Consider the following 15,377-nt stretch of genomic DNA (forward strand, 5'->3'; position numbering starts at 1 on the left):
AACTGTACTCCCACTAGCCTTGACATGCACACAGGACACATCCACACTCCTCGAAAATCCAAACTCTTTGATTTTCTCATCGAAACAAAGATTCTATCTGCGAGATGCTTGATTCAATCCATTGTTAGGGTGCAAAGTCATGCTTGGATGTGGCTTACCCTTATTGATGTGTAAATGAGTTGTCTTTCCTATAAATAGGAAGTGAGTGACACTCATATTTAGAAATTATCATTTTGGAGTGTTAGACTAGAGAGAGAAATTTGTACAAACCCATTTGTATATCCTTTCTAGATCTAATATGAGCTTACATAGATTTATTTACTCCTTGTGTTCTTGAGTTTACATGATGATTCCTAGATCTTTTCGAATTCCGCACATGCCATTATAATCAAAACCACTACAATTGGTATCAAAGAAGGTGTTCTTGATTTAAACAAGAATTGATCCATGATGGCAATCTTGATTTGGTGATTCTTCATTGTGTTTTGATCTTCATGTTTTAGAGTGTTTTTGGATTCTAGAAATCGAATTCATCTTTGATTCTATTCAAAATTCGATTTTCTTCACTAGAATTCAACTATTTTTGCTTTCTCTTTCTAGAAAACTCATTCAAAATCACTTTCTCTCTCTAGAAATTTCAAGGTTTTGTGATCATGGTGAATTTGCCGTATAATTCTTGGATTGTGATCGTTGAAGATGTCAAATGCAAAGTCAATAAAAATCAATACTTTGGGTTGGTGTTAAACAATTTGATTACATGGGGAACTATGGTTTCTTATGGAGGATTGAAGGATGATCATGGAAGCTAGATATTCCACCCACTTTGTGAGATTTAATGGTTAGCTAAAATTACCTAGTCCATATCAACACACAATTTTGATAAAAAGAATGGAGAAGAAAAATATTTGTTCAATAAGAAATATGTTTCTCTTATTGAAGACCCAAATGATCTACGTGCTCTTAGGTTTGTTGAAGTTCAAGACAATGGAGTTCAATGTGATATTCTTGATGTTCTTGAAGTTCATGATAAGAAGATTCAAGTTGATTTTCATGATGAAAAAGTTTTTTTGCTCGATTGGATTTCAAACCGATGATATTTTGTGTTCTTGTGATTCGTTTGAAGGAATGATTCTTTATCGAAAGCCGGTGATCCAAGAAATTCACAAGTATCAAACTCCAAAAGATTTGACTCAAATTCACATAGTTGATGTTGTGGAAAGTGGGTTTGTTCATGAAGTCAATTCTTCAAGATCCAAAAAGATGAGAAAGAAGAAGAAGAAGAAGAAGATCAATCGCAAAAACAAGCGGGTTTACTCACAAAAATCGTCAAATGTTGTGAAGCCGAAATCTGTGAAGCAAATTTAGGTTACAAAGCAACAATCTCCAAATGTTGCATTGAATTTGAAGTCAAAACCCAAATATGTTGGTGGTTCTTTTGAAGATGTTATTGGATCGTTGAAGAACACGAAGAAGGAGTTGTACAACATGCATAGTGGGTGGTACAATGTTCAAATTGGAGATTTTCTCATTCCAACAAAAGAACCAAGATCTTCTAAATCCGATTTGTTTGTTGCAAATGGATCTCGGTTCATCAAAAGGTATCTCAAATTCTCAAATGGGTTCCAAAAATTCCATGATTTCGTTTCGTAGTTTACATTTTTCAATTTTGATCGATTTGTCTCATTGGATCAAATGCGTTTTAACCCCATTGATTGATCCATTTATTGTTTCTTAGATCAAAAGTTAAAAAAAATAAAATCAAATTCCAAAATTTTTTCGAAGTTAATGTTCAATGTTCATGAGCCAGAATTGATCCAAATTCCACTGTTACAATTCACGTATATTGAGCATAAAATCAAAATTCGATTACTGTTCATGATCCATTCCAAGCCCAACTTTCAATACAAGGTTGATTGTAATCAGAATACGTCGACTCAATTCGTATCGCATACTAATTGATATTAATCTGTTTGTATGCTTGCATTACCAAGTTGTATGTTTTTTCCAAGTTTATTTCCGTTCTTCATCTGCTGTTCATTCATCGATTGTTCATTAATCAGTTGTTCTTGATTCCCGATTTCATTCCTTCATCTCTAATAATCATTTGTTATTGATTGTTAATCTGAATTTAGAAATCGATTTCATATGATCGTTGTATGATGAAGTTGATTTTATTCAAGCGAAAACTAAGAACTCAACAGTTGAAGAATCGATTGAAATCGAAGTTCGATTCAACATGTTTTGGTGTCGATTATGGATTAGAAAGAAGAACTGGATTGAAAACTTTGATTTTGATGTTACGAACTCGATTGAACTGAAGGTCAAAATTAAAAAGTTACAGTTTGTGTTCTTGGATTGATTTGAATTGGAGTCGTTGTTCATTCGATTTTGATTGAAGTCAAACGATGTTTACTGAGAATCGAATGTGAAAGTTCAATTGGTATTAATCTTGATTTCGATTTAGATTGCTCCTAACTTGGAGTCGATACTCATGATAGATGGATGTCGACACTGTGATTCGGAAGTACATGTATACGTTTCAAAACTGAAAGCACAATTGATAATGAACTCGAGATTGATGCATTGGGTTGGACTCGATTTGATGAACAGGTGGCTGACGAAGGCTTGATTGAAGAAATCGAATTTGGGTTTAGACTTCTAAGGTTGGATGATCGAATTGGGTTCTTGAATGAAAAGCGAAGTTGATTTTGGAGTCGATGGGTTCTTTTGACGAAGTGTGACAGAGGAGGACTGATTGATTTCGTTATTAAGGATCAGTAGCTCATTAGCAAATCCTATGCTACACTTCGTTGATAAAGAACGAAGGTTTGGATTTTGGTGTCTTGATTTTAATGGTTGTAAGAATTGGGTAACAACTAACGGAGATTTTGAGTTACCATTTTTCGAAAATCAGGTTCACGATTTCGGAAGTATTATTGATAATGAAAATGAGATGGATTTTTATTTCGATAGTTTCGATGTCGATTGTTCTAACTCACAAAGCGAATTTGTTGCTGATTAACGAATAGTCGATGGTTGATTACGAAGGCAAAGAATTGGGTTGGGGAAATAACGAGTCGAAGGACTTGGTGATACCTGGACTAACGAAAGTTTGTAATTTTTTTGACTCTAACGAAAGCAAAAACTTTCATTAAAATGGTACATTGAAAAGTTTTGGTTAAAATGTTGTTGATGTTCGTGATTGAAACTAACGAAAATTTGGGGAAGAAATATTTGCGTCTGTATCTGTTAACAAAGTGAAGAAGAAGAAAACACAAATTTTTGAAATTGGTCTCTCAACTTTTAACGAAGTGGCAGAAAAGGTCTAACTTCGACATTGGAGTAAAAATTTGTGAAGAATGGCAAAATTGCTCATTTAGCCCCTATAGTTTCGAAAAGTTGGCAACAAATACCCAACTTCGAAATTGGGCATATTTTCTGAGAAAATGAAGATTTTACAGTTCTGGTCCCGGCAGTTTGTGTAAATTTATGCTTTATGCCCAGTTTCGCAAATTTGGTAGAGATTCTCATATTTGGTTGTTTTTGGCGCAATGGTTCCCTGTAGAATTCAGAAAGTTACACTTTTTACCCAGATTTTGGAAAATCTTGCAACTTTCACTCAAAAAGTCAAAAAATTTCACAAATTGGAATTTTTTTGAGGCTTTTTCATGATTGTTTTTCCGTGCAAGTTTTTCGGGAGTTTTATTTTTGGTACACATCAAGGGGGAGTACTGTGGAGTTTATTCCTTAGGCGCTTCTCACCCTTAATGGGTTTTATAATCATTTTTTATTATAAAAAGGGGGAGAATGATGGGTATTCTAAGCGACTTTTTCAGGTATTTATTTGCGGATTTGAAGACCGGTGTTACTTCGAGGGGGAATTTAGGCTTGATCACACGAGCTCGTTGGATATTGAAGTCGGACATACAATCCTAACTTTAAGGGGGAGAATGTTAGGGTGAAAAGTCACGCTTAGATGTGGCTTACCTTTATTGATGTGTAAATGAGTTGTCTTTCCTATAAATAGGAAGTGAGTGAGACTCATATTTAGAAATGATCATTTTGGAGTGTTAGACTAGAGAGAGAAATTTGTACAAACCCATTTGTATATCCTTTCGAGATCTAATATGAGCTTACACAGATTTATTTACTCCTTGTGTTCTTGAGTTTACATGATGATTCACTAGATCTTTTCTAATTCCACACATGCCATCATAATCAACACCACTACATCCATAAATGGATTTCTCAAGCTTACACACTCTATTAGGGTACTTTGCATTGATAAAACTCTCTGGCTGACTCATGTAAACATCTTCAGCCAACTTCCCATTAAGGAAAGAGGTTTCAACATCCATTTGCCATATTTCATAATCACGAATTGCAGTTATGGCTAACATAACCCTTATAAATTTAATCTTCGCTACTGGTGAAAAGGTCTCATCATAGTCAACTCCATGAGTTTGAGTAAATCCCTTCGCAACCATTCGCGCCTTATATGTGTGTACTTTCCCATCTATGTCAGTCTTCTTCTTGAAAATCACCTAACTATCTAACGACCTGGTACATTGTCAACCAAGTTCCAAAATTGATTGTCATACATGGATTGAATCTTGCTGTCCATAGCCTCTTTCCACTTTGCAGACTCGGGGCCTGCCATGGCTTCCTTGTAATTGTTAGGTTCATCCAAATTTACCAGTATGCTATCACTGATAAATGTATCACTCTAATATGTTATATGGAAACCATATAACAGAGGTGGAACACTAACTCTACTGGAGCGCCTCAGAGGTACAAACTCATCAACCGGTTCAGCAGGAGTTTCCTCCTCAGGTTGATTGCTAGTGTTTGAGGTTCCTTCACCGCTTGACTCTTGAAGCTCTTCAAGATCAATTTTCCCCCACTGTCTCCTTGGCCTATGAGTTCCCTCTCGCGAAAGACTCATCTCCTCACAATGAAGACAACATTGTCACTCGGTCTATAGAAGAGATATCCAAAGGATTTTTGTGGGTAGTCGATGAAAATACACCGCTCACAACGAGGTTCGAGCTTGTCGTGAGTCTCGCGTCTCACGAAAGCCTCGCAACCCCAAAACTTGATGTGTGCTAACGAGGGAACCTTCCTTGTCCACATCTCGTGATGTGTTTTGGCAACCTTCTTAGTTAGGACTAGATTACGCATATGGATGGTAGTATCTAAGGCATACCCCCAAAATGAGATAGCTAACGAAGCTCGACTCATCATGGAACGAACCATGCCCAACAAGGTTCGACTACGCCTCTCAACCACACCATTAAGCTATGGTGTCCTAGGTGGCGTCAATTGTGAAACAATCTCATATTCCTTAAGATAGTCTTGGAACTCGATACTAAGATACTCACCACCCCGATTGGATTAGAGAATCTTTATCTTCCTTCCCAGCTGATTCTCCACTTCTTGTTTAAACTCTTTGGATCTTTCAAAGGTTTTTGACTTATGTTTGATTAAGTGATATAGCCATACCTACTGTAATCATTAATAAAAGTCACATAGAAGCGGTTAGCATCCCTTGTGGTGGTTCTGAAAGGTCTACACACATCGGTGTGTATGAGATCCAACAAACGTTCACCCCTTGCACAATTACCAATGAAGGGTGAATTGGTCATCTTTCGAAGTAAAAAAGATTCGCAAGTGTCATCCGACCTTAAGTCGAATGACTCCAAGACTCCAGCCTTTTGGAGTTGGCCTATGTGCTTCTTGTTGACATGTCCAAGACAACAATGCCACAAGCATGCCTTATCCAAACTATTGGAAGAATCAATGTGCAACACATTATTTCAGAAGTTGTCTACAACCATCAAAGTTTCATATACACCATTACACATCAATGCTTTAAAATAAATAACACCATTATAAAAAGCATTAATAGCACCAATTTCATTATCAAATGAAAAACTAAAACCTTGTTTGTACAATCCATAAAAAGAAATAATATTTCTTGCCATATCAGACGAGTAGCAACAATTATTCAAATCTAATTTCAACCCACTACTAAGCAATAAAGAATAAACTCCAATCTTGGTGACAACCAACATTTTCCTATTCCCCATGATCAAGTTCATCTTCCCGTGCTCCACATCCTTACTTCTTTTTATTCCCTGCAAATCAGAACAAATGTGAAATCCACAACCTGTATCAAGGACCCAATAACAAGAATGTGATGAGTTATTAGATACAATAGTATAAATACCTGCATGGGTGGGCTTAACCTTCCCATCCTTGACATCCTGCAATTATTTGGGGCAGCTTCGCTTCCATCAAGAGACTTCCCCTTATGGCTCTTAGAGGGAGCCTTCTACTTCTTCCCTTTCTCATGTCCAATTGCCAAGACAAGGGCAGTAGCAGTAGCAGTAGAAACAACAAATTAACCTTTGAGACTACTTTTAGCAGTCCTCAAAAGGCCTTGAAGCTTGATAAGAGTGACCTTCTCCTTTTTCATATGATAGGTGATACAGAACTGATCATAAACATGGAGTTAAAAAGTGTAGAATGATATCTATGGCCAACTCTCATCGAAGTTCACATTCAACTTCAGCAAGCGGTCCACAAACCTTTGCATTTTCTACAAGTGGGTCGTGATGGATTCTCAATCCTTCATCTTTGTTGTTATCATGGAGACGATGATTTCATACCTCTCTTGACGAGCACTCTGATGCTATATTTCCATCAGGTCATGGTGCATCTCAAAAGGGTACTAATCCTCATAGGACTTTTGGAGTTCAACTGTCATAGTAGCCAACATGATACAAGACACCTTGGTCGCATACTTCTCATGAGTCCTATACTAAGCAATCTCCTCAGGAGTAGCAGTCGACTCATCAATTTCCTTAAGCTCTTTATCGAGGACGTATTCCTTGTCCTCGTAATGAGTAACCATCTAGATGTTCCTGATCCAATGATTGAAGTTGGAACCATCAAAGATAACTGATGTGCACAAATTATACTTATCTAGTTTTGAATTTATAACCTAACGAACTTAACTAGCTAGAATGCACGTAGGTAGTGTACCTAGTCGAATTATAAAATAGTATAGGTAATCCGAGTGTCGATCACATGGAACGGTATCTAATTAATAAAATAACTAATAAAAGCTAAACTAAGAAAAACAACCGAGAGTGGGGGTTTTATCTGCTTTTACAAGTTCAGAAAAACTTAAGTACTCAAATAAAAACGATTGTAATCAATATACTCAAACACTTTCGTTTAGTTTTGAATCCACCTTTTTCCTATGGTTAGTTCTTATTTATGGATTAATAAAGTTGTTTACCAATTTATATGTAATTAATGATATTGGTCAAATCTACTAATATTTTTGCCAATTCATGAACTACTATGTATGGTTACACATTAGCAAACACAAAATTAGTTATTAATGATAATTGGGCTATGTAAGATATATCTAGATAATTAACTATGGTCAAGACAATTAATCAAGTACAATTGCGGTCACAATTTATGTTCTCCAACACAGCTAAAGTTTTTACCTTTATTACTTATCTTAGATTTGGTAGATCCTAACTATAGCAATTTAATGGTAACTAAATTACAAGGAAAACAAGTTCATGTAATTTAATGGTCACTAAGTTACACTTAACTTGAATTAAAGCAACAAAGATGAATACATTAACATGCTAGGTAATGATAATTAAACACATGCATAAACCAAATTCATATAATCCATAAAGTAAGAAACTAACTCATAGTTTTAAGGTTTCATCGAACTAAACGAAAGCCTGCTATATTAGCTACTCATTACTAAAAGTAAACACACAAGTTCATAAGAAATTGACATTATTAAATTAACGCAAACCGAATGTAGAGTTTTAATCTTCAAATTCTTGATCTTCAAATAATCTCTCCTTCCAAAAGGTGTTTTCCGCACTTTTCTAACCTCTAAACTCGATTATAACTCCAGGAAATCATATCCAACCTCTCCAAAGTCGATATTCTAAGGGATATTTATAGTTTTCAAAAATCGTGTCTCACGTCGTGAGATCAGTAGAATTTGTGATCGGCAAGGAAACTGTATTCCGCATAGTTATCCTCTAGAAGAACCAATCTCACATCGTGAGATTATACTCCTCACGTCGTGAGAACCGGGAATTAGCATTTGGCACAAAAACGAAAGTCGTCCGAAATTTTGTCTAGCTTTCAGATCATTTTGAATCTCGTCAATCAAAGTTACGGTTCATGAGATATGGCCAAAACACTGAAGAGATGTCAAGTTGCCTAGCAACATCCTCATTTTTCTTTTTTTTTTTTTTTTTTATCTTTTTTAGCTCCAGTCCTCCAAGTATCCAGCTTTTGTCGGTTTCAATCATTTTCTTCGAGAATGTCCACTTTTGGCTGCAAAATATAATTTAAACATTATAAGTACCAAATATCTTTTCAGTTAACTAAATTATAGCTTAAAAGGTATTAAAATATTGCCTAGAAATGTGTATAATTTTGACACTATCAATAACGCTCACACACAAGTTCATTAGGGAGAAAGAGCCGGTATGGTTTGAGCCATAAGCCATGTTGGAATACATCTAAAAAAAGAAATACAAAGTTTAGATTTGATAAAAGTGCTTAATATAAACCTAAATGAAATATTAAGGCTAGGAACCAACACAATATTTTTCAAATTGGAAGAGGGATGTCGTAATCCAATTGCAAAATCTTTGAAGGTAGGTAAATGACGATTTATCAATTTCCACCATGAAAAATGAAATTTATTATTAAGTTTTAATTGAATTGAAATTCCTAGATTCCTTTGAGATTCATTGAACTTTTCAATGGCATGTTTAAATATCGATTATGCCCTTCAAGTTTATAACTGAGATATCGAGGATCACCAAAAAGGTGTGAATAACCATGCAAATGGGCTTGGTACACTCGATTTCATTTATCACCTAATCAATGTGTCGGTTAACCACACATGCTCCATTGATCTATGACAAACATCAAGCTACCCTTTGCCACCCTTACTAGTCCAAGTTAATGTGTCGGTTAATCACACACGCTCCATTAATGACTTGGCAAGGTGCAAAGTGCAATTTCATAGATTAGCATCGATTTCACATTTTCCCTAAATTAATTATGATTGGGAATTTAATAAAGCATTTAGTTACTTTATAGTTATCATTATACTTTTAACCAGAATTAATGTCCCATCCTACCCATTCGGCTAACGACCCTCCACCAGTCAAGGAAGTGGTGGGTGAGAGTGGACACCCATTAAACCTCCATTTTACAGGCAATAACCTTATAGCGCCATATACTAAGTGGACTCGTCGAGTCAGCCAATGGACTCGGCGAGTTCAAAAGTCAGAGGCCAGAAAATCGATTTTTTGAACTTGGAAAATTAATAAGCATCAAGTATAACAGAAAACAATCCTAGGCTCTGATACCATTGAAGGGTTTTGAGCACTCTAACAACCGTATGGTGCACATCCAACCCTAGATGCTTTGGATCTACGTTTTCTCAAATTATACACGCAATTTGACTTTCCAAAGCATGCATCCTAACTAGCATATAATTTGACAATTGAACAAAATAACTAGTTAGATAACTTACCTCTTAATAGGACTTGTAGTTCTTTGCCTTGAAAAGCTTTAGCACCTCAAATGTGATGATTTTAATGTGTCACAAACACCAAGTGCAAAAGGAGGCTTGAGAGAATAAGGTGTTTAGCACAAAATCAGTTCACATTCTACAAGAATGCATTGGCAACCGATTTTAGCTCTAGGGAGTTCCTTTTATAGTGTGACAAGTGCTAGGGTTACACCCATGCAAACCATAATCCACCATGACTCTTCATATTACTTAGGCTCCATGGGTTAAACTTCCATGGACTATCCATGTTGGTTTAGGCCATCCTAAATAACCATGGATCATTGGCCCACACTATAAGAATCATTGATTTACTAAATCAATCCCTGTATATTTAATTAGTCTCTTTTTGTAACGCCCACAGATCCGGGCTAGTCAATTTAGAGACAATGAGCGTCAAAAATGAGTTTTTAATGGAAGATTATTTAGAAGGATTAATCTTAATCAAGTTTTAGTATATGTTACAAGGGTTTCGTACATATAAAGAACGTCGAATCCGAGTTATAACGAAGAAGTTATGGTCCGTCGAAGTTTTACGGCAAAACCGACACGGCACCGGGACACGTAAAAAGTGAATTTACGATAGGGGACTTTCTAGACTTAGTTATCTAAAAAAATTTGTAGTATATGTTAAACCGAGAACATACAAAAAAACAACGCTCAAATCTGACTTCGTATGAGGAAGTTATGAATTTTCTAAGATTTGACATAGCAGTGCACGGTCCGAAATTCAAATTTTACTTCGAGTGGATTTTGGCTTATATGACCTAAATGAGAGTTGAATATCTCATTAATAGGAACTCAACGGAAAAAATACAGACGAAAACGGAGTTCGTATGTAGAAGTTATGAATTTTATGCGGACATTTAACAGTATAATCTCATCGTACTATTAAATTTAATATCGGTCGAGAATTAGCCGACAGAGTCGAAATGAAAGTTGTAGATCTCATTTTTACCTACGCGTGCATATAAAGGATGTCAAAAGCGGATCTTTTATGTGAATGTTACGGATTTTAGAAGTCGGAAGTGTACTGTGCGAAAATGGGTGACGTGGCACAATCTTGGCCATTGCTTTCTCCCCAAGTCTTGCCACCAGATGGTGACATGTGGCATCAAGTTCTGCCATATTTCACCCTATAAATAGAACCTCTCCCACCCTCATTTTCTTCACACCTTTCCCATTATTTCTTCTCTTTACTCTCTCTCTAGATCCTCTCTCTAGCCCCGAAACACCCCGAAAAGCCTAGGGAACCTCCCTTGCACAAGGCAGAAGCCCCGGAGTGCTCAACGGCTCCGAGAAGAAGAGCTTTTCGGCTTGGGAACACTGCTCCAAGAAAATCCCGGTTTTCTATAAAACCCGTTGTAAGTGATCTATGCCTACGTTATTTTTAATATAACTGTTATTTAATTATAGTAACGTTATTAGGAACTTATAATAGGTACTTGGGCTACTATTATGGGTTATATAAGTATTGTTTAACGCTTATATAATATTAATAATAGCTAGACTATTAATTAGGTGTTGTTTGTTTTTCTGAAGCCAAAATGTATGCAGTCTGCGGACCACATCTGCAAGCCTCTGCAGCAGAAGAGGTGGACCAAACGTCTGCAGTTTGCAATAAGAAGACTGTTTGTTTTTTAACGTCTGCAGGCTGCTGAAATAAACTGAATTTTAAATAAAATTATTTTACAAACTTAAAATGATTTTTCAACACCAAAATTTTAATAATAATAGTCTTATAACATTGAAAATAAAATTCATGCAACAAAATTGGTCATACAATAAAAAAAAATTGTTTTACAATAACAATTTCATTTAAAGCAATTCAATCTATATTGTGCATCAACTGATCAGCAATTTCATCCCGTAACTGATTCATATATTCACGGTCTGCTGCAGTACCATGTGTTGGAATCCCGTCTTCATCATCATCAATGGCACCATTGTTATTTCGAAACGGGACATTGGGTTCATCGTATCGTGCAAAATACTCATCACTCAATCCTTCTTTCCTTATATAATTATGAAGCACGAAACATGCCATGGCAATGTTTCTTTGTGTCACGAACGGGAATGGTGCCATCCTCTTTAATATAGGGAAGCGTGCTTTCAAAACACCAAAATCACGCTCAATGACATTCCGAAGTTTTGCATGTCCATGGTTAAATTTTTCTTTATTGGTCAATGCACGTCTTTGACAAAAATCTCCAAGCCAATACCTCACATTACCATAAGGGGCCATAAATCCTTGAGTGTGTGCATACGCGGCATCACAAAGAAAATATTTGTCTGAAAAAAATGCAAAACATTAATCAATTTTCAAATTAAGATAAAAATATTTAAAAAAAAAACCAAAAACTTACCTGGTGGTGGAAACTGGAATGATGCTTGTGGATCGGCCACTGCTTCTGATAATATTCTAGAGTCATGCGCTACCCCTTCCCACCCGGTCACAACAAATGTAAAAATCATATTGAAGTCACAAATTGCCAATACGTTTTGGTAGCAATCTCCCTTTCCCCTACTTCTATATAAGTCTTGTTTCTTAGCAGGGACAACATGTATCAAAGTGTCATCAAGTGCACTAACTGGTCCTTTGAAAACCCTTCGTAGCCTCCTATTTTGTCCTGGAATGTTTGGATTCGGATTAAAAGATGTTGGTACTATAACATCTTGTTCGAAAAGCATCATTTTTTCCAACACTTCATAAAAAAATTTATGAATTGTTTGCTTCGAGTGTTGAAACCTCTGCGTGATAATCATGTAACGTTGATTATGGCCATTCATCATCAAAAACATAGCCATCTTTTACTCAACCGATACATGTTTGTTGTCCTTTAATGAGTAATTTGCTCTAAAATGAGTGCATAGTCTTACAAAAGATTCACGGGACATGCGTAATACTTCAACACATTGTAAACGATTATGGTGTAATAACTCCAATGTGTATTCATGTCCCGTCATTTCCGAATCATTACCCTGCAATCGTTTCACACCCTTCTTCCAAAAATAACGAATGTATAGGTACATAAGAATTACGAGAAGTAAATTTTAATCGTGATCCATATGAACCTAAAATCAACATAGTAGAACTTTAAAAAACATTACATAAACCATATTTCAAGTAGCAAAAAAACATTACATAAACCATATTTCAAGTATCAAATAAACATTCCATTAATCATATTTCAAGTACCAAAATAACATTACATAAACCATTTCCAAGTAGCAAAATAACAAAAAATAGTTCCAACAAGGGCAAAAAGACCTAACAAAATAGTTCCAACAAAGGCAAAAACATTTAACAAAGTAGTTACAACAAAGCAAAAAGACATAACAAATAGTTTCAACACTAGAAAATCATCGGACAATCTTTCCATCCTTCAAAACTCTTAAACTGGTACCCGTCATCTCAAGCCACCCTCATAATATCTCGGGAACATCGGGCTAATGAATCCACATCTCTCTCATGTTCATCGTTCCTCCAAAAATATGATATGCGACAAAGTGTAAAGGATCTGTAGGGCCTAATTGAAGGACCTCTAACTTCTCTAAACATTGAGGAATTGTATACCCTTTAGTCAAACTTTGTAGAGCTTTCTTCATTTCAAATGCTAAATCGTCAGTAGTAATAGAAGTTCCATCAGGTGAAGAAGCAGACGGTGAGGCACTAGGAGCTACCAGAGTTGAGGGTTTAGCCCTTTTGTTGGGGTTACCGGATGGTGTAGTATTATATGGTGAAGCAGCAGAAGGTGAACCAGCAGAAGGTGAACCTACAGGAGGTGAAGCAGCAGAAGGTGGTGGCTCATGATGGGAAGTGGCAACACCATCATCATCTATTGCATCAAAAGGGGTGGCGGTGATCTGATGTGGTGGAACACGACAGGAAGATGCGCCAGCTACTGATGATGATTGGGTTGAGTAACTCCTAAAATTACCAGTTGCCCTATATCCATCAAAAAGACGTGCACAAAGATCTGGAAAAGGCAGTGGAATTGTTCTCAAAGAAGTAGCTTTCGGATGCCCCTAAACCCAAATGTAACAAGAAATAGTATAAGAATATTGTTGGATTAATGTCTAAGTCCATAACTATAATTGGTAAGACTTGACCCGACCCAGCATGGTCCATTTGGGTTGCATGGCATCATGCACTTGGATAGACTATAATGAGAAAAATAAGACACTTATGGTTATTAATATATTATAAGTTCTAGTATATTAATAATAAGAATAATAAGATTATTTAATTAGTATTGATCAAGAATTAATCTAGGATTAATTAAGTGATCAAAAGAAGACTAATTAAATATATGGGTTGATTGTGTAAATCATCCATACTTGTATAGTGGGCTAATGCTCCATGGATAATCAAGTTGGGCTAAAACCCATAGGATGGTCCATGGATGCTCCATGGTGTATTTGAACCCATGGATCCAAGGAAATGGAAAGTCATGACAATTAGGGTTTACCATAATTGTAACACTATATAAAGATCTTATTCTAGACAAAATATGTGACTAGTATCATACTAGAGTGTGTAAAAATAAGGGCTAGCCGATTTCATGAGTTGCCTATAAAATGGCAACTTAATGGGTGTCCACTCTCACCCACTGCTTGCTTGACTGGTGGAGGGTCGTTAGCCGAACGGGTTTGACAGGACTAGAATTCTCCTTCATTAAAAGTATTAATGATAAATACTAAGTAACTAAACTCTTAATAATACCCAATCTTAGTTACTTAGGAAAATGTGAATAAGGTGCTAATCCATGAAATTACACTTTGCACTTTGTTTAAGTCGGTTAGTGGAGCGTGTGTGGTTAACCGGCACACTAACTCGTATTTAACAAGGTAGGCAAAGGGTAACTTAACGTTTATCATAGTATCGATGGAGCGTGTGTGGTTAACCGGCACATCGATTGAGGGGTAAACACTTAAGGGTACCATGTACTTTGCATGGTCACTTCACACCATGTTTTGTGATCCTCGGCATCCCAGTCACAAAACCTGAAGGGCACACTCGAGATTGAAACATGCCATTGAAAAGTTCAATGAATCTCAAAGATCTAGGAGTTTCAAAACCAATTAAAACCTAATAATACATTTCGTTTATCTTGGTGGAAATTGGTGAATCGCCATTCGCCTACCTTCAAATATTTTATAGCTTGGATTACGGCATACCTCTTCTAAGTTATAAAATAGTTTTTGGGTCCTAGCCTTAATATTCATATTGGGTGTCATATTAAGGGCTTAAGATCAACTATCTTGAATATCTCCCAAAAGATGTCTGGTTTAGACATTTATGATCTTCCCAAGTCTCTTGAAACAAGCTTTCCTAAATGAAGATGATGTCCCATGGAAATCATACTTCTTTCACCTCCTCCGATTATTCTCCCCAACCCACAAGTTCATGAAAAGTTTAAGGTCACTCAAGTCCTATTGGCAAGGCAAGGTCTAGGTCTGGTCACATCTTGGAGATGTAGTCACATATTGACAAGCCGAGAGAGTTGGGTGTCAAAGTGTTGAGAAATTTGGTGCCTCAACTACTTTCTAAGTCACATAGTGAGTTCCTTTGGGACACCTATGAAACAGACTATGACAGGACCCTTAATGATCTTATCTATTTGTTAAGATCAACTTACTGAAAACTTGATGGACATTGACAATAATGACATAGGAAATCCAGGAAAGCATTCTCTTCCCAATGGAAAGGGATCGGCCATAGTCAGCTCGGTTGACC

At 36.2% G+C, this 15,377-nt stretch overlaps 1 protein-coding gene across 1 annotated transcript; it reads right to left on the bottom strand.

Annotated features, from left to right (window-relative positions):
• Positions 1–11,465: 11,465 nt before the first annotated feature.
• LOC111890058 (uncharacterized) lies at positions 11,466–12,445 on the bottom strand. Its single transcript, XM_052765008.1, has 2 exons — positions 12,004–12,445; positions 11,466–11,929 (listed from the first exon to the last, which is right to left on the bottom strand). The coding sequence occupies exons 1-2, from the start codon at positions 12,443–12,445 to the stop codon at positions 11,466–11,468; spliced, it is 906 nt and encodes a 301-aa protein (XP_052620968.1).
• Between the last annotated feature and the right edge of the window lie 2,932 nt (positions 12,446–15,377).

The sequence above is a fragment of the Lactuca sativa genome, chromosome 6 (genome assembly GCF_002870075.4).
Source record: "Lactuca sativa cultivar Salinas chromosome 6, Lsat_Salinas_v11, whole genome shotgun sequence".
Classification (NCBI taxonomy): domain Eukaryota; kingdom Viridiplantae; phylum Streptophyta; class Magnoliopsida; order Asterales; family Asteraceae; genus Lactuca; species Lactuca sativa.

Bases quoted from the DNA above. Each gene is read 5' to 3' on its own strand.
- LOC111890058 (XM_052765008.1), bottom strand. From the start codon at position 12,445: ATGGCTATGTTTTTGATGATGAATGGCCATAATCAACGTTACATGATT. The intron at 11,930-12,003 runs GTAAGTTTTTGG...CATTTTTTTCAG, and splicing joins ATTCCAGTTTCCACCACCAG to ACAAATATTTTCTTTGTGAT.